The sequence below is a fragment of the Conger conger genome, chromosome 15 (genome assembly GCF_963514075.1).
Source record: "Conger conger chromosome 15, fConCon1.1, whole genome shotgun sequence".
Lineage (NCBI taxonomy): Eukaryota > Metazoa > Chordata > Actinopteri > Anguilliformes > Congridae > Conger > Conger conger.
Genome location: NC_083774.1, coordinates 20,842,388 through 20,862,093, shown reverse-complemented (window position 1 = coordinate 20,862,093; position 19,706 = coordinate 20,842,388). Strand labels below are relative to the sequence as shown.

At 46.5% G+C, this 19,706-nt stretch overlaps 1 protein-coding gene across 3 annotated transcripts in view; it reads right to left on the bottom strand.

Moving 5' to 3' along the window:
• Positions 1-6,035: 6,035 nt before the first annotated feature.
• Positions 6,036-19,706, bottom strand: part of LOC133111495 (A disintegrin and metalloproteinase with thrombospondin motifs 17-like) — a 22,432-nt gene continuing 8,761 nt past the window's right edge. For 2 of the 3 annotated variants that reach the window (XM_061221903.1, XM_061221906.1), the window contains 16 exons: positions 19,414-19,519; positions 18,415-18,555; positions 18,187-18,337; positions 17,242-17,346; positions 16,197-16,342; positions 15,906-16,066; positions 14,704-14,831; positions 14,273-14,393; positions 13,934-14,014; positions 11,920-12,077; positions 11,466-11,655; positions 9,200-9,335; positions 8,354-8,558; positions 8,076-8,228; positions 7,799-7,949; positions 6,036-7,395 (listed from right to left, as the gene is read on the bottom strand). In XM_061221903.1, coding sequence (XP_061077887.1) covers positions 7,055-7,395; positions 7,799-7,949; positions 8,076-8,228; positions 8,354-8,558; positions 9,200-9,335; positions 11,466-11,655; positions 11,920-12,077; positions 13,934-14,014; positions 14,273-14,393; positions 14,704-14,831; positions 15,906-16,066; positions 16,197-16,342; positions 17,242-17,346; positions 18,187-18,337; positions 18,415-18,555; positions 19,414-19,519 — 2,474 coding nt within the window. In that variant the 3' untranslated portion in view covers positions 6,036-7,054. The remainder of the gene's footprint in view (positions 7,396-7,798; positions 7,950-8,075; positions 8,229-8,353; positions 8,559-9,199; positions 9,336-11,465; positions 11,656-11,919; positions 12,078-13,933; positions 14,015-14,272; positions 14,394-14,703; positions 14,832-15,905; positions 16,067-16,196; positions 16,343-17,241; positions 17,347-18,186; positions 18,338-18,414; positions 18,556-19,413; positions 19,520-19,706) is intronic. The other variant, XM_061221904.1, reaches the window with a different exon arrangement.

Below are 19,706 nucleotides of genomic sequence, written 5' to 3'. Positions count from 1 at the left end.
TAAGATTATAGTTACCATCATCATGGTTACTGATATGCTGCCACACAAACTGGTAAGAGTGGCTTTACATCCCAGTGACCACTGATGATTGCAGTCCATGAGTGGGCAGTGCATGAAAGCACTCTCCTGCCCAATTACAGTTCCTGTCTACCTATCTGTCCAATTGCTAGTTCTGCCTACTCACCTGCCTGATTTTCTGAAAGCTGTGCCTACATGCCTGCCCACCTACCTGCACCGTAAGTGGGTTCAGGAGTGCACACTGAGTGAGGACCGCGTTACCCAGCAGGCCGAGCGGTGGCTGTAGGGCTGAAGAACCAACTGAACCATCTGGCAGCGGCTGCATCCTGGGCTCTAATTATAATTACACAGCTTCAGCCAGGCGACGCTAATTATCCCGGCTCCGCTGCTCCCAACGACATTTCCAAAACATCTCCGCTATCTGGCATCACGCTGGAACTCCTGGGCCAATTAGTTAAAGCAGGAGTACAATATGAAACGTCTTTTAAACGTGTCCTGGGAAACCCCTGCTGCCCTTAGATCTCATCTGCCCTGGCATGAAGACAGAGCTAAGAGTAGACAGTTGCACACACACACACACACACAGAAGCACACACAGACACATACACCTTTTTTTGCTCAATTTCTTTTCTGTAGATTCTCACAGCCTGACCCCGAGTCTGTCACGCCCACTGTTACTGCATCACGCAGTGAAGGCAACCCCACAAGCTCAATGAATACCCCTGCACCACTGGGCTCTTCTTCTCTCCTGCATGTACCTCCCTGCCTCCCTCTCTCCTGCTCACACCTCCCTGCCTGCCCTTAGTCTGCTAGCACCTCCTTGCTCCTCTCTCCCCAGTTTTACCTGCAGCTCCAGCTGAGGTCCGGTTCTCAGTTATCAGAGACAGACGGGTGTGGCATGCCGCTGCTGAAACCCAAGTCCTGAGCACTCGGCTATATCTCGGACTCAATTCACGGCCTGGAAAAGAGAACTGTGACCAGAGTAATCAGATCTACGCAACATTAAATATCATCTTACATTACCTTAATCCCAGCCCTCTACCACAGAAAAGTTTACAGGGAATTGCCTGGCAAAGAGGCTGAGAGAATGTGTGTGAGCGTGCACTTGTCTGCTGAGTAGTTTTAATGGCCTTCATGTCAGATATTAATGGGAGTCATTAGTGCACTCCCTCAGGCTGCCTGTGCTTTTAGGAGCCTCAGAGGCAGGGATGCAGTTTTCACAGAGCCAGTGAGAGCCCCTGTACATACCCCTGCTCTCCCATGGCTGATCCAGAGTCAGTCCCTGCTCTTTACATGTGTGAATTACCACCTAACATAACACTCTGTCGTATGCACCTGATACACTGATGTGTTTATTCAAGCAGGTCTGATGCAGTACTATGATCACCTGTTGATGGATGTGTGGGTGGGGCATTTTGGGCTCCATGCATATATCAATCAGCAGGTGAACAGGCTTTACTGGTTAGATGAACAGCAAACACTGATCCATAACCACATAACCCAAGAAAAGATGGCCATTAGGTGTTGTCAGGCTAAGGCTGGAGCCTGACTTTAACTTTGCCATACAGAAGTAACAGCGGAGAGAGAGAGAGAGAGAGAGAGAGAGAGAGAGAGAGAGAGAGAGAGAGAGAGAGAGTGCGAGAAAGAGAAAGGATGAAACTGAGCAACAAAAACAGCCAGTCCAAACGCTCTGTGCACCTTCCAGGCAGCTGGGCTTTGTTTTGCTGCTGGCCGATGCCGTGGTGGAGTTCCAGAGCAGAGAATAATGGTCATTCTCCTTGTTGCTTGCCGCACTGCTGAATTGGCTCAATCTCATGAATATAACTGGCCACAAGCCAGTGAGAAATGACCTTTTTGCAGATATAAATCTGGCAGGCTGGGGAAGAGGGTCATTAGTTTGAGGAGAGGCACGTCTCTGGAGGGGGGGGGGATATGACAGACGGTTGTCATTTGGGCAGCAGCCCGGTAATCAGGGGACAACTCTGAAGCAGCCCGTGTCTGATGGCTCTCACTCTCTCTCTCTAATCACTCTTTTTTCATGGGGTAAGGGGACGGTGTAAAAGGCAGGATACCATTTAAGCGCATGGATATCCATGCCTGGGGCCATATGAGATTGCCCAGGGTTTTTACATTTGCGATAAGATAAATTTAAGATATTTGCTTCCCTCTGTGGGTGTTCCATCTTAAATACATGTTTAATCTATTGGAACAAAAATATCTAATGCCTGTCATGAGAAGTTTGCCACATTATTGAGATTCCACCTCAGAAGTGAGCTCTTTTGCTTTTCTTAAGCACCAATATGAATCCTGTTTCTACATAATGAAACAAAACAATCTTTATTTTCTGTCAGTCTTAAATGGGAGATGTATTATGTTCTCAGGTTAACATGGGGGAAAGTTGTGGCTGTAGTCATAATCATCTTCTGGTGTACATGGATATGGTTTTGCATGGTGTTGCAACTTCCAGACCTTCAGAGAAAGACATCGCACTTTAAAGTTTTCTTTAAACTGGAAGTTTAGCTTTAAGCAATTACCTTTCAAAAACCCTTGTTACAATTTGACTAGGGAAATTGAAAATGTGATATATGTGGCAGGCATTCATTTATAAGGACTTGAGCCAGCTACAGATCCTGCACACAGCAGAAGAGGTTTGCTACTGAAGCTTCAGGGTCTATAAATCCTGACACGAGTTCCATACAGGTTAGAGGTAGTGATTTATTTGCATGATTGTTAGAACTCTTATGCTTTATTTCTTTCCAGCAACATCATTAAATATGTATGGCAAGAAAATTGTTGTGTAGCAAGTATTCAACCTGTCCTCCATTTTGCACATTTACAGTTTGACAGGGTAATTTATTCTCTGAGGGGTGATCTCAAGAGAAAAAATACCTTGTTCAAAAATACCATCAAAAGCTGCTCATATGGGAAGTAAAACATAATAAGCCTTATTAATAATTGATGAGAAAATACTGGATTATAGAAGCCAGGGGATATATTGACTAATAGCTTTTGAACAACATAGTTGATGGGTACTTCTTTCAAAGTGACCACTAGAGGGCAAAGTTGTGGCTCTGTTCGAGGGAGGGGTGGGGGGTGGGGGTAATGCTGTTTCCTGGGTAACTGTATTACACTGTGGGTGACGGATAGTGTGAGGTGAGATGTGGGGTACTACGAGGTCACCAGAAACTTGTGCGTTGGGGTATGATGAGGTCATCATGGGGTGCTTTGAGGACTTCAGGCAGGTTAGTATAGGGTATAGTCGACTGTTCTTTCCCAGCCATGGCCATTAATAATCTGCCCATACCTGAGTAAACACCATTGATCTTCCTGTCAGCAGGGTCTTTCAAAACAGATCAAGATCTACGACTCATGCTTTTCATTTCAGATTAAAAGGTAATTTTTCCTATCATACTCTACAGTCGAGAAAAACACAACAGAAATACGTTATGCAAGAAAGATTTATGGTACGCGCGGCACGCTTAAAATATAAACAGTGGTACAGTACAGTAAAGTCGATGTTGAAATCTCAGTGTAAGAGTGGGGCCTGCGGCCATCATCATCAGCACAGGAGAAAATAGAATTAATTTACTGAAATATAAAGAGCAAAGTTAACTGCAGCAGCTGTTCACATGCTCACTGACGTTCCTGCCCTCTGTGACATCAGCACATCCCTAATGACGCACTGAAAGCCCCTGTCACTTTCCCTCTCAGAGCTGAAGGAGAGAACAAGGTCTCCCAGACACCTCAGCAGAGGACTCGAGGGAGAAGTTTCAGCCGTGTTAAACTCCCTATTTTTATTTCCTCCACATGAAATCTCATGGAAAAACATGAGCATCACTCAGCCGGGTTAGGTGGGGGGGGGTGGGGTAGAACGGGGTTTAAGTGGTAAACAGCACACAGCTTATAGCACAGCATAGCTCAAATGAAGTTATGAGCAGTTATTTAGATTGGGGAAAATGGATAGGGACTGTTAGGAATTATCACTGTAAGACGGTGATAAAACAGTCACTCCCCCCCTCCTCCAACTGAGTTGGATTGCTTGTCTGCAGCCCTCCTGTAACCTGGCTTGCCCCCTTCCTGCCTATACAAATACAGGGCATGAGCAGGAAGCGGATTGGTGGCTGCAGGAGGAGGTGGAGAGGATAACAGATTGTATACTCTGGCCATACCTGAGGGTAATCTGGAGCATGTTTCCTTAGCAACCAAACTGACCCTAAAGCACCTGGGTTTTTCACCAGACAGGATGCAGACACTTTGTATCTTGCCAAAACAGCAATGTCCTCTCTCCAAAACAGTAACGTTCATCTGCCAACACAGAAATGTTCTCCCATCAATAAACCACATTCTCCAGACAGCATATCAGCATTCTCCCCAACCAATACAGAACGGTCTCCAAGTAATACATAGAAATAGACCTCCCAGTTCAGCAATATTATCTCTCCATTCCAACAACTTAGTGTAGAGAGTAGAGCTGTACTGACCTGCTGGTCTCCTCCATCCTAACCAATCAAGTGCTGTAAGTGAACAGTGACAAAACACTGTTTACAGACACTGCCCTACCTAAAGCCTCCAACATCAACAACATTGGTACATCCTACTTGACTAGCATCATACATCAATAAGGACAAGTATATGAATGAGCGCTACAGATGAAAACAGCATTATTAACAACCATTATTATGTAAATAATTTGTAATGCTGTTCACTAGACACATACTTTAATTAAAAAAACAAATACAATGAACTAGAATGGATTGTTTTGAATACCATCATGTCCCTGTGACCGACACAGAGACATCCAACCCTCTACAGAAGACAGATTAATTAATTTCACAGCCTGGCTGCCTGGCTGACAAAAGCTGTGATTAAAGCCTGCCTTCAATGTGAAGGAGAAATATGCGATGTAATTAAATTATCTTAAACAACAGTGACGAACACATCCCAGACAACTCAGGGGTGAGGTGAGGCCAAAGCTGCTAGCGTGAGGCGCTTAACAGCTGCCGTCTCCACCAGCCTCTCCCTCCCCTCCCCTCCCCTCCCCTCACCTCAGCCCGAGAGTGACTCACCGGACTCTATTCTGCATCGAACACCACAGCCCTGGTCTCATTTGCACTCACCCACAGCGATCCAGCACCTTCAGCTACGAGCGCCAATCGCTGAGCGTCAGTGCATGAAGCCCAGAGGTCCAGAGCACCTCTACAGGCCCACCCGTCACAGCCGCTCAACAGAAAGGTCCGTCACGGGGGCTCTAGAAGAAGTGCTGTTAGAGCCACTCAACACAAATTGCTGCCTGAGCTGCTCAATAGGAATTGCTTTTGGACCCACTTAGCAGGAAGTGCTATTAGACCCACTCAACACAGATGCTGGGTAAGAACTGCGGTTACGGGCGCTGAACAGGAAGTGATGTCTTGAGCTCCTTGTTATTATGTGATGTCACATTATGACTAATAAAATTTACACACATTCCTCATTAAGCAAAACTTGCACATTGCTACATATATTCTGGCTTTTCCACCAATGACAGTTGATAGCCTGAGGTCTAGAAAAGGGGACTTCATCTAGCCAGTTAGTCTGACACGGCATCAATAAAAGTGTCAGTGACCTTCCCTTTCACTTGCTTCTCAAGCTGGAACACAGGGACCTGTGGCGTCTATCAGGTGGAGAACTGTGTGTGTGTCCTCCTCAGCTCACTGAACCCACCTGCATATTAACATACAGGGAAATGTCAAGCTGTGATTGTGATAACAGTACCAAAATGTGAAAATACACCATGAGAAAGCACCATTAAGAAATAACTTTCACTGCATATATTATCAATAATAAGAAAATAATAATAGCAATAGAAATACCACTAATAATAATAATAATAATAATAATAGATTTCTTCATAATTTAGGGCAGTTTTATTTTGCTTTTCTTTTACCCCATCACTGATCCATGTTTGTTAATGGTTTCCTCTTCACTTCACATACACGGCTCAAGTACAAATATACCCAATGGATCCAACACAAGGTCTCTTAGTTATGACAAATATATTTGAATAAAATATATAACTTAAGTTTTTATTCTGATCAAATAATTAGAAAACAATTAATTTACAATACACTTTTTTTTCTGAAAGCATTACTATTTTTCTGTACATCAGCACACATATGCAAGTACAAAAAATGCTAAGAAAATCGTTTACATAAAACTGATTGTTATATCCCTGGAATACACAAATTTTTCCAGCATTTAATACTAAAATCTTTAGACATATTTTACCAAATCAGCACCATAGATCTTCATGACCATTTCATATCCAAACAATCTGTGCAACTGAAGTCTTACAGTACATGGATATCAAAAGATATTGGATTAATAAGAAAAACAAATGGCAACAGTGGTAAAGAAATAAACCAGTAAGTAATGTGCCACTAGGTATTAATAAGAATAAAAAAACAACCATAATAAACAGCAAAATAAAGAGTGGGTGTAACCAAGGTTGCATGCCTTATGAAGGGCCAATAGGAGCAGTGGTGACCAAACCCACAACCAACGGTACATCCCCAGCTCATTACCCATGATACCACACTCCCCCTAATGCGAATGGGGCTCCAGATCAACAGTAAGGTACAGCCCAGCAGCTGCTGAAGAGTTTCAGTAAATATCATCTCTGTTGACCAGTAATCAACCTGGAGAACAATTCTGTGGGACTTGCCTGCTCTCTCTCTCTCTCTCTCTCTCTCTCTCTCTCACACACACTTGCCTGCCTGTCTGTCCGTGACCCTCTCTATTCATCTCAGTCTGTGAATGGGAACAGTGGTATGACCTAGACTGAACCATAAATTCTTCAGGTAACAGTTTAAGTGTAGGCAAGCTATAGGACCTGAGTGTTCCTGCTGCTCTGTCTGCAGTGCCAAACCCCTATCTTAGGTGACATTTTGGAAGCCACTCTTACTTCCCATGTCTTCCGCTGGGTTATTTTGTTTAAACAGACATATTAATGATGACAGTAGATACAGTCTCGGTGATACAGCACGGGCAGCGAGAACCGTTAGCTGTTTTGAGGGGCGGTGTTTGTGGTGAGGTCCTGGCAGGTTTGGCAGCAGTCCTGGTGCCATCTCCTGACCTGGCAGAGCTGCTTTTCCCGGACCAGCTGGCACAATGCAGCCCAGCGGTCCCGCCCACAGCGCTGGGTCAAAGCGGCTGGGCGCTGGGTCAAAGTGGCTGGGTGCTGGGTCAAAGTGGCTGGGCGCTGGGTCAAAGCCTCTGAGTGCTGGGTCAAAGCTTCTGGGTGCTGGGTCAAAGCCTCTGGGTGCTGGGTCAAAGCCGCTGGGCGCTGGGTCAAAGCTTCTGGGCGCAGGGTCAAAGCCACTGGGCGCTGGGTCAAAGCTGCTGGACAGGAACAGCGTCATCATCACCATCACCTTGAACAGCACTGACACACCCCAATGCCACTACATCCACCCAAACACACACCCTTCTCCCTTCTCTACTGCTTTAACAAGCGCATACAGTTTTAAAAAACCTGAGCAAACACAATAAAAATGTAATAACTGAATTAAACTTTGCATAAAAGATTTATGGAACTCATCATTACAGGGGGCTCAAAAAGTCTACACATTTATCTAAAAATTCAGACCAGCTGTCGCTGTTTCGGAAGCTTTCCTCTATCGCAAACTGACTTCACATGGCTCTGTGTTGATTTAAGCAGCCTTTTAAAATGGGGAATCAGAGCCAGCCACCGCAGCTCAGCGGTGAAATTATGTTTACAGACCAAGCCTGGTGAAGGTGATACCGTTCATGTTTTTCGTGCACAGCCCTTGGCTGCAACGTCTGGAGGCTGGGGGCTTGAAATATATTGGACAGTCGTTGCCATGGCGCCCAGTCACTTTATGCATACACTGGACAACCCTGGACTGGTGGCCCCTCCCACAAGTTGATGAGCACTAAGAGGCAGAATGAAATAATATGATAATTGATATTGTTAGTTATGCTTTACTGTGTGTGTGTGTGTGTGTGTGTGTGTGTGTGTGTGTGTCTATGCGCACGTGTGATAGGGCAGTAGTTCACACCTTTGACCACTCTCCAGTCTGCCACTCATTGCAGTGGGTGTGGTCCTCACAGGGCTCCTCCTCCGTGGGCCGAGAGGTGGAGTCACACATGTCCTGTAGGCTGTTACACGCGACAGAACGCCTGCGGGTGCCATGGCCACATTTTGACGAGCACTGAGAGAGACAGAGACAGAGACAGAGACAGACAGTATTCAGTGTTAGTATGCCATAATATAAATGATGATGTTCTGATGCATAAGCTATTGTAATGTAACCCATGGCAGAGGGATGGGCGGAACCTTAGTCCACTCGGAAGTCTCCCATTGGGCAGGGCAGCGGCGGTCCTCACAGCCCTGTGTGGGCGGGGGCTTGGGTCTGCTGCAGGGCCAATCCAGGGTGCGGGTATAAGACCCGTTCTGCAGCTGGGACACGCAGACCACATCCCGCACCTGCAGCCCCGCCCCACAGGTCACAGAGCAGGTCCCCCACGCACCTGGCACCCACCTGCAGAAGTCCGGCCCAAGTACACACAGTTAACCACACAGCACAGTCCAGCATCCATACAGATAACCACACAGCACAGTCCAGCATCCATACAGATAACCACACAGCACAGTCCAGCATCCACACAGTTAACCACACAGCACAGTCCAGCATCCATACAGATAACCACCCAGCACAGTCCAGCATCCACACAGTTAACCACACAGCACAGTCTAGCATCCACACAGTTAACCACACAGCACAGTCCAGCATCCACAGTTAACCACACAGCACAGTCCAGCATCCATACAGTTAACCACACAGCACAGTCTAGCATCCACACAGTTAACCACACAGCACAGTCCAGCATCCATACAGTTAACCACAAAGCACAGTCCAGCATCCACACAGTTAACCACACAGCATAGTCCAGCATCCACACAGTTAACCACCCAGCATAGTCCAGCATCCACACAGTTAACCACACAGCACAGTCCAGCCTGCATCCACACAGTTAACCACACAGCACATATTTCCTGGCATCTGTTTAAAAGCCCTTCCACACTGCATAAGGTCAAACATGCTGTGATTAAAAATGGCAGCTTTAATTCTCCACAGCACCTTAAAGACAGGGTCGGTGTAACAGAAGCAGGGGCCCTTACTGTGCCGGGCATGGGTGGGTGTGGCAGCGTCTGACCTCAGGAAGCGGCCGGTTCTCCAGGTGGCAGTAGCTGTCATTGACCACACTCAGAGTCCTGTTCGCAACCACTGCGCACGAAACAACAGTCTTTCTGTCCCCTACAGACGGATAGACAGTTACAGTGCTGTCACTGTGGAATATGATATATAGTGCAATATCAAGTATCATCAAGTATCATAGCAGAACATGACGGATTAAGTAAGGGGCTTGTCTGACCCAGGTGGCTCAACCTGAACTACATTAGCATACAGTGTATAGCGGTGAGAATGGAGTGAAAGGAATGAAATGAAAGCCCACATTTACCTGCTAAGAAAGCACACAATGACAGACAGACAGACAGACAGACAGACAGACAGACTCACTGTAGACTTCATCCAGCCTTTCTGCTGCAGGCATAAAAGCAGCACACAGTGGGACTGATATTCAATTGATTTTGCACGTTATTATATTTTTCACACTGCCGTTAGCTGCCCCAGAAGACAGCCCTTAATACTGCGCTAAACCGGAATGAGTTATTGGAGTCACTGGAATATTATTCCAAATAAAATAGTGGCTCCATGGCCTAAAGCTACATTATCCCCGAATGAATTTCATCAGGGCTTTCTGAGACCGAGGGGCAATCATGAAAGGGAAGAGCTCATTAGAAGCAGCAAACAACTGCAGCCATCATACTACCAACACAGCTTCCACACCACAGTAGTCCTCCCAGAGCCAAGTACACACAGAGGCTGCTGTTGACCAATCACAGGTGAGACGGAAGGATCTGAGAGCACAGAACTCTTTCTACCTTCTGCTAGGGTTGGCATGGACTCTCTCCCACAAGCAAATGCCCCGCATGTACAAGCCCTTACAGATACATACAAATATTTCCATTAAAAAAAAAAAAACAGCAGTCATAGAGAACATCCCACCAGAATTACTGTATGAATAATTAAACTAAGAAAACACACTGTTGTTTATTTACACATAAGAATAAAAAGAAAAATAATAAGCATTTAAATCAGGTCAGAGAACACCAGTGTCTGTATGTTTAATGGATTTATGCTTATAGCACTTTCTACATAACCCAACCACAGAACATAGCTGTTGATGCTTACTTTACAGTGCTGCAGGAACAGTATTTGCAATATGAAAGTCAAGTTGTTTTTGGGTTTTTAAATAGTGAATACTGTTATAGCTGAAGGCACGCCGTAAATGTCGGGAGCGATGTTGCGCAGTGTGAGCTGTGCACAGTGTACCACAATGTATTATAACAGATGCTGGGCAATGCTGCAAAACAATGTTGCATTAACCGTGCTGTTAGCTGGCATGCTGAGCACACTTTGATGATGACATAGGATGAATCTGGATTCCACTGGAACAGAACCTGATGTAATCAGATTGGTTCTGCTTTCATTATAAATCTCTTCCCAACAGAGATGCAAGTATCAGAAGTGGGGCAACAGAAACAAAATGTACAAATTCACAGACACATTGCAAATACTGTACACTCTCAGAAATAAAGTCACAGTGTTGTTCTTCAAGAATCACATTTCCCGAATGTACCCAGAAAGTATAGGAATGTTCTCTTAGGGTACAAATTAGTTATATACAGTATTGCTGGCTAGAGGTACGAACAGTCAATAAACCATATCAACGATTATAAAATTAAACTTTTTATGATGTATAATGCCAATTATTGGCGCCATTATGGGGTCCTGGCTCTCCCTCTTCTTTTTTTTTCTTGAATCATACCTGACGCCGTCATATACATCCAAACTCCAGAGACCATGTGAACTACTTCCATGGAAAAAGAAGCCAGTTACCATACCACTGCTGTCCGTTGGGTGCTGAGATAATCCACTCAGCAGTCAGGCCTTGCAGCGTCCGTGAGATTGATAAAAATACATCACACGATCGCCATGGAAGCTGTGTGACCTTGTCCTAACCCTAACCCAAACCCTAACTCACCTCCACCACACTGGACACTGCAGTTCTCCCAGCAGCTCTGACTCGTAGACTCACCTCCACCACACTGGACACTGCAGTTCTCCCAGAGGCTGTGAGTGGTACAGACTCACCTCCACCACACTGGACACTGCAGTTCTTCCAGCAGCTCTGACTCGTACAGACTCACCTCCACCACACTGGACAGTGCAGTTCTTCCAGCACCTCTGACTCGTACAGACTCACCTCCACCACACTGGACACTGCAGTTCTCCCAGAGGCTGTGAGTGGTACAGACTCACCTCCACCACACTGGACACTGCAGTTCTCCCAGCGGCTGTGCATCCACACATACATGAGCCCCGGCTCCTCCTGCTGCTCTGCCTCCCCCTGCTGGCGACCCCCAGGCCTTGCAGCCTCAGACACAGAGCGGTTGAGAGAGACTGTGTACTCGTACTGGATGCTGTAGGCCTGGCCGTGGAAGAGCAGCACCTGAGGGCAAAATGGACAAGTAACTACCAAGACCTGGGGAAGCCACGATAACATCCGCACAGCTGTTGGGCCCTTGAGCAAAGCTTTAACCCCCCCCATTGCTCGAGGGGGTATACCTGCTTAGTCTAACCAACTGGAAGTCACTTTGGATAAAGGAGTCAGTTAACTGACAAATTATTATTATTAGTTAAATAGACCAAGGGTCTGGACAGAACCATGAGGTGCACAAGGGGTTTTTATGGTACGCAACTAGGGAAAGAGTACCATGAGGTGCAGGGGCATCTTTGTGGGTCCCTTGGCGGACATCTTTTCCCAAAGGCCCCTCCTCACATAGCGGACCATGGTTCCTGCCAGCTGAAACTCCCCAGGCAGCTCAATCTTCCAGTCGCTGTTGATGGAGCCGTTACTAGAGTCTTTTAGGGCTGAAATAAAGAGAACCTGTCACAATACCATGGGCGGAGCTTGCAGAGACACTTGACCATGACCACAGCTCACAGAGAGAGGCCTGACCGTGACCACAGCTCAGAGACATGACCATGACCACAGTGAGAGAATTGACTATGACCACCACACAAACTTTTATCTACTCCAAAATGGGATCAGACCTCATGTACTTTCAACCACATGATGGCCAATGGTAGCTTCCTGAAGCCTCCTATCGCTATCCACGCTCACATGACAACATGTAACCATGACAACGCCCCACCCTCTTTATTGGAGTCCATCAGCATACCTTTACAGTCCCACCACACAGGTCCTGAGGGCAGCCTCAACCCACTCCCAACACTGTTCCCCATAATCATGTTACCTGTTATCGAAATTATGATTCATGTGGGGTATATTCATTATACTCATTATACCGAGTTTGACTGTTATTGAGATTATGACAAAGATAATATCAGCCATAACGATTATCATCTTTAGTAGTTAAGGAAGCAGCAGTATCAAGCAGAATAACAGATACGGAACTACAGAATCACACAGACAGTCACAGAGCAGCTCCACATAGCTGAGCGGGGCTCACTTATTTATTATGCATTTTTATATCCGTCTGACTGATGCACATAAAAGAAAGACATGAGATGAGACAGATGCTGCGAATTAGACTGTATCACAGAGACCTTTCCTCTGGCTCTCTAGGGACAAGCCAATGAATAACAAAGAGTGCAGCCAAGACGCCGGCACCAACCGACTCAAGCACGACAAATTCCAAAACGTGACACAGAATAACAACTAACTTCAAACGGAGTATTATACACCTCCAAAAAGAATATTAATCACTAGCCAAAGGAGAGTTAACCACCTGCAAAAACAATATTAATCTTTATCTAACAGGAATATTAACAGTTTTCAAAGGGAATATTCAAATTCCCACAAGAAGGCTTCTAAACACTAGAAATCTCTTGATAATGATATTTCTCCACTTCTGATCAGAAAGTGAACATATAAAAACAGAATATTAACTTTCAGATGTAATATTGATTGCTTCACAGTAGAATACTGGGTGCTTTCAAACAGAATATTGATGGCTTCAGAACAGAGGGCCCAGTAGAGATAGACTTCTTTCTTCACAGTAAGATCATCTGGGGCTTCATTAGTCCCCACTGTGTCACTGCTGGGCACTTACAGAACCAGCGCAATGTCGCTTCAGAAATACCAAATATGACTGTGGCCTTCTGAGATCCAGTGCAGCATCTAAAGGACAGATGGGCCATAGTGATTGAGGCCTGATTTATTGAGTTGGACATAACAGATGTAGCTTCAGCCTCTATGGGAGACTGAGGGAGAGCAGCACCTTCCTGCAGGTCAGAGCGAATTTTTACCAAGAACAGTCAGTGCTTACCCAATCAGAGCTTACCCAGTCAGTGTTTACCCAATCAGAGCTTACCCAGTCAGTGTTTACCCAATCAGAGCTCACCCAGTCAGTACTTACCCAATCAGAGCATACCCAGTCAGTGTTTACCCAATCAGAGCTCACCCAGTCAGTACTTACCCAATCAGAGCATACCCAGTAAGTGTTTACCAAATCAGAGCTTAGCGAGTCAGTGCTTACCCAATCAGAGCTTAGCCAGTCAGTGTTTACCCAATCAGAGCTCACCCAGTCAGTACTTACCCAATCAGAGCATACCCAGTCAGTGTTTACCCAATCAGAGCTCACCCAGTCAGTACTTACCCAATCAGAGCATACCCAGTAAGTGTTTACCAAATCAGAGCTTACCGAGTCAGTGCTTACCCAATCAGAGCTTAGCCAGTCAGTGTTTACCCAATCAGAGCTTACCTAGGAAGCCTTGTGACGGCATGTTCTCCTCCACCTTGACCCTCCGTGCACCGACGGGGATGACCACAGCCTCAGTGTATCCTGTAATGGAGGGCGAGGGGGCAGGAGAAAAAGATGAGGTGTGGGATGAGGGTGTCAGTCAAATTAATGAAAGGGTCACAACCATGTTCTCAGAGCATTTACTGCTTCAATTCGGTGAGTGAGAAACGAAATCCAGTCCCTCAAGAGCAGCAGTCAATACTACCACCAAATGCACTTTCCCTCAGTGTAGCAGTAGCTTTGGCAGGTCCTCAGTACGTACGTATGGAGCGTGCTCGTAACAGGCACTGAGTGACTCACCGTTTCCCGTGCTTTGATTGAAGTGTCCCTTCACCACCTCACAGGACTGACCGTCACCCCCACACAGGCCGCAGTGATCCTCCGCAGCCAATGAGCCAATGATCTCATCGCAGCCAACCGGCTGAAGCCGAGACCACGGATTATGATGTCATCACATGTAAACACAGTGCTGTACTCATAGCTCTGCCATACAGACAGCAGACCTGCATGCTGTAGCAAAACCTGCACAGTCCTCAACACATCCATAGAGTCAGCGCTTAGAGACTGCATTGCAGGCTAACAGGCTTTAGCACACACACAGACACGGACACACGGACACGCGGACACACACGGAAGCACACGGAAGCACACACATGCGGAAGCCCACTAACACACACATGCACAAACCCATGCACGTACACACACACACAAAGCCAGACCGAGGCCCTCACCTGGCACACGCCGCTCACACACAGGTCCGTCTCATACGGCCCGCAGGGCGTCCCATCCAGAACCCGTTCCGCCACCAGAACCGGAACTTCCTGCCCCAAAGGGGAGCAGAAGAGGGCACAGGGCTTCTCTAAAAAACACACAAATCACAGAACATCACAGGGTAAAGATCCACTACATCACTGGGGATTTAGCCTTAGTACTTACTTAACTAATAAAGCAGCTCAGATTTCAGATGTGACTTCATAAATCTGTTTTCCTGCAGAATCTTCAGGAAAAGGACTGATGGTGCGAAGAGAGTGCTGTGGGGCTGGGACCCAGGGTACAACAGTGATATGAAGCACAGGAGCAGCCTGGTTAAAATATTACGGCCAAACAATTTCCTGGCACTTGGCCACACTGCTGCCTGGCACATATTGCGAGCTTATAAGCTATAGATTAATTCAGGTGGATATTTACTGAACCGGTTCAGGACACATATCTTCAATGGCACAGGGGGAATCAAAGATGCAAGCCCTCTGTTTTCACAGGTCCACTGCACCTATGTACTACTGCAGCAGATTGCAGCCATTGTCTGTGTAGTCTGTATCTGTACTGTGTATTTGCAGTGTGTATTTGTGCGTCTTTAGTGTGTATTTGTGTGGTCTATAGTGTGTATGTGTGTAGTCTGTAGTGTGCATTTGTGGTGTGTATTTGTGAGTATGTAGCATGTACTGTATTTGTGTCTGTAGTGTGTATTCATGAGTCTGTAGCATGTATTTGTGAGTCTGTAGTGTATATGTGTGTCTGTAAAGTGCATTTGTGACTAGTGCGCATTTGGGTGTCTTATGGTGTAGTTTAGTCTGTAGTGTATATTTGTGTGACTGTAGTGTGCATTTGTGTAGTCTAGTGTATAGGTCTGATTGTAGTGTATTTGTGTAGTCTGTATTTGTGTATATGTAGTGTCTAGCCAGTAGAGTGTATTGGGTGGACTGTTATGTATATTTGTGTGTAGTCTGTAGTGTCTAGCCAGTACAGTGTATTGGGTGGACTGTTATGTATATTTGTGTGTAGTCTGTAGTGTCTAGCCAGTAGAGTGTATTGGGTGGACTGTTATGTATATTTGTGTGTAGTCTGTAGTGTCTAGCCAGTACAGTGTATTGGGTGGACTGTTATGTATATTTGTCTGTAGTGTGTATTTTGACAGATTACCCAGCTGGCTCACCGTCATTGATGACTGCTGTCCACATACTGCTGCTGTGCTTACTGCCGTGTGACTGGCACTGCTGGTCCCTGAAGGTGGGCACACCCTTGGCACAGGGAGGTGCCTGGCAGGCCTGCTGCTCCACACTGCCACCCTGGCAGGGCCTGCCCGTGGGGCCTGGGCTGAACTCAGGACAGAGAGACAGTGTTTGAGTGAAAACCCCCAAGACCCACAGACAGACAGAGCCAGGCTAGCACCTTCCTTCCCCGCGTGTAGCGGTTGTGCTCGGTCAGCGGTCGTGGTCAGACTCACGGCGGGTTGTCGCACTTCCTCTGCCGGAAGCGGGCTCCGGTCCCACAGGTGCGGCTACAGGTGCTCCAGGAGCTCCAGGGACCCCAGTCACCATCCACGTGCTGGGGGAGTGGGGCCTTACTGACACAGCTCCCTGCCCTGCACCACTGACACACACACATACACACACACACACACACGCGCACACACGCACACACGCACACACGCACACACGCACACACACACACACGCACACACACACACACACACACACACACACACACACACACACACATACACACATACACACATACACACACACACACAGACACAGACACAGACACAGACACAGACACAGACACAGACACACAGATGTGCACAGATAAGCACACACACACAGATAAATATACACACATGTACACACACACGCACAAATACGCACACACACATGCGTATACACAAACATACAGATATGCGCACACAAACAGAGATACACATGTACACACAGATACACACAGATACACACAGACACACACAGATACGTACGCATGCAAATACGTGCGCGCACACACACACACACACACACACACACACACACACAAGCACATGCACATGCACATGCACACACCGACACACACACAAATACAAATACATACACATAGATTAATTATTCTTGATGTGGTTCAGTCCAGACCAAATACATATGGACTAAAGATACCTTTGATTACATGTTTAATTGGCTCTGGGGATCGCAGGAAACAAAACATTCAAAATTAGGAAGGTAAATGCTGAGCATTTATATAGAACCTTTATCCAAAGCACTGTACAATTGATGCTTCTCATTCAGCCATTCTCTCACACATTCACACACCAAATTGGCTACCATGCAAGACACCAACCAGCTCGTCAGGAGCATTTGGGGGTTAGAGGGCTTGCTCATGTACACTTCGACACACTCAGGGCGGAATTGAACCGGCAACCCTCCGACTCCCAGACGACTGCTCTTACCGCCTGAATCAACGTCGCTGCAATATCATCAATCAGCTCCAGTGAACTTGGGCCTCACCTTGTCAGTGCCACACTCGGTCCCTTCCAGAGGGGGGTCCAGTTTGGTTTGGCATTCCTCCCCTTCCCCCTCCACCAGACACCACAGACCTGCACACATCAGGTGCTGAAAAACACACCTGTGCACATCAGCCTCACTGCTCAACACACCGCAGGATCACTGCCATTTCTGTGTGCCTACAGTAGACACAGATCAGTCTTCCCTGCCCATGGCGTGGCCCAAGAGAGAAACGAGACAGCACAATACCATCATAACAGAAATGTATGAACACAGAATCCTGCTGTAACAGTAACAAGATTGAGGGGACAGAGTGCTACAAAAGGCTGGATAAAATCGGCCAATGGCAGCTTTTCATTTCTTGGTTTCACAAAGAGTCCCCACTGAGGGGACCATGGCAGGACTGTACCTCCCCTGAGAATAGCTGAGCGATGAGAAGGGAGAGCTCAGCAGGAGCTGGCTCTCATTCAGAACCCTGCAGTCACAGCCGTCTTAAGAAGGCTAATGAAGGCAAACAGTGCTGATTACCCATCATCCTCTGCTGCCTACACATGTATTATAGATGTGTTTACTGCTAGGAATCTCTGCAAGTGGTGAAAGACAAGGAGCAGACCCTATATCCATTCCCATGTCATGACATCACGGACACGTTCATCTGGAACCATTATCGAGCAATACAGTACCTGACTATACTGACTCAGCCATGCGTCATAGTTGAAGCATTTTACATATTATCCATTAACACTGTTGGAGTGGACTGTGAGAGGTTTTGTGAAATACTCTTCTCAAGGTTCAGCAGCAACAGACTGAATATGGAGTATAACCTGGCCCAGTTTCCAAGAAAAGGAGAAGGCTTATGTTATGTTGGAGATACCCGGTGTTAACCCAAATCTGGCGTTACGACAGAAACATAATGAAGGACAAAGCCGGTGATGAGTCAGCCCTTACCTCCATGTCTCTGCAGAATGTGGCGTTGGAGCCAAACAGGATCTGGCACTGTTCGTCTACACTGTAGTGCATGCCGGGGAGCTTGGAGGGCGAGCGGGCGGGGGTGTGACCGCGGGGGTCTGTATGTAGCAGGCAGGCACTGGCTTCTGACCTGGTCGAGAACCCACGGTCACACAGGGCAGAATGAACCGTAGCAAATGACACAGATTGACTTTACTCTGCTCTTGCCTGAGGAAGTTCTCCAGGTCGCCACGGCTACAGTTGGACCAGGACAGGTTGCTGGGGTTACGGCCCTTGACCCACTCCCCGGACATGATGTGGGAGTGGCTGGTGCAGGAGGCATGATCATCATCGTGGCTGATGCCCAGGCTGAGAAGTGAGATTAATATCTATACATTTATGTCACTCACAACTGGGACACGCCCGTCTCCAACCTCTCTCAGCTCAACTACACAGATGACACAGTCGACACAGTCCAAGGAGCGATTCTCGACATGTTCTCTATCAGTGTTCTGCAGGAGAGAATGTGATTCTCCACTGGTTCTGCATCAGTGTTCTGCAGTAGAGGATGTGGTTCTCCACTGGTTCTGCATCAGTGTTCTGCAGTAGAGAATACGATTCCTCTGCAGATCATTAGTGTGTATCGTCCCCAAAACCCTGACCTACATTCACAAATGAAAAACACCAGCCTCCTCTCAGCTCAGGGGACTCAGGAAACAATGAATAAAAAATCACTGAATTCCACAGTAGAGAAGTAATTTCCCGTTTTACTGAAACCAATGTAAAATATGGCTGCTAAACCCTATATTGTTTCTGCTAAACTTTATATTCCTTCTGTTATTCATTTTCAGAATAAATTTTGATAATTGATTATAAGAAACCAAAAGAGGTTTCCAAATATCACCACTATCATCACAAAAAAAAGAAATGAGTAGATAAGTATGTCAATGAAGAAAAGTAATAAATATGTGTTGTCTCGATGTATATAACACGGCCAAAACATCTAGGGATGATGAAATTTGAACATGATAAAATCCATTGAACTGATGAATATATTAGCCATAACTTGCTCCAGTTTAATTGCGGCCCTCCGTCAGTAGAATGAGTAGAATGAGTACGCTGAAGAGCTTCACACAGTAAAGGCAGCAGTTTGAGTCAGCGGTGTGTCCCATCTCTTCACACACTGTGTGTGCCTGCAGATCCACCCCACACACCCTCAGTGCTCACCTGTGGCCTAGCTCATGGGCGATGGTGAAGGGCAGGTTGAAACCGTTGTCCTCCACCAGAACACACCTCCTCCTGGAGCTGCAGCTTCCACCCAGGTAGGCAATTCCTGCAAGGGAGTAAATTATAAAAATCATTCTGCACAGCTTGCAGGTGACCTACAGTTATTTAGTTCACGCTTTTATCAATAGCGATTTACAGTTGATTAGACTATGCAGGGGACAATCCCCCCTTGCGCAGGGACCCCAACAGCTGTGCGGATCTTATCGTGGCTGGACCAGGGCTTGAACCACCAA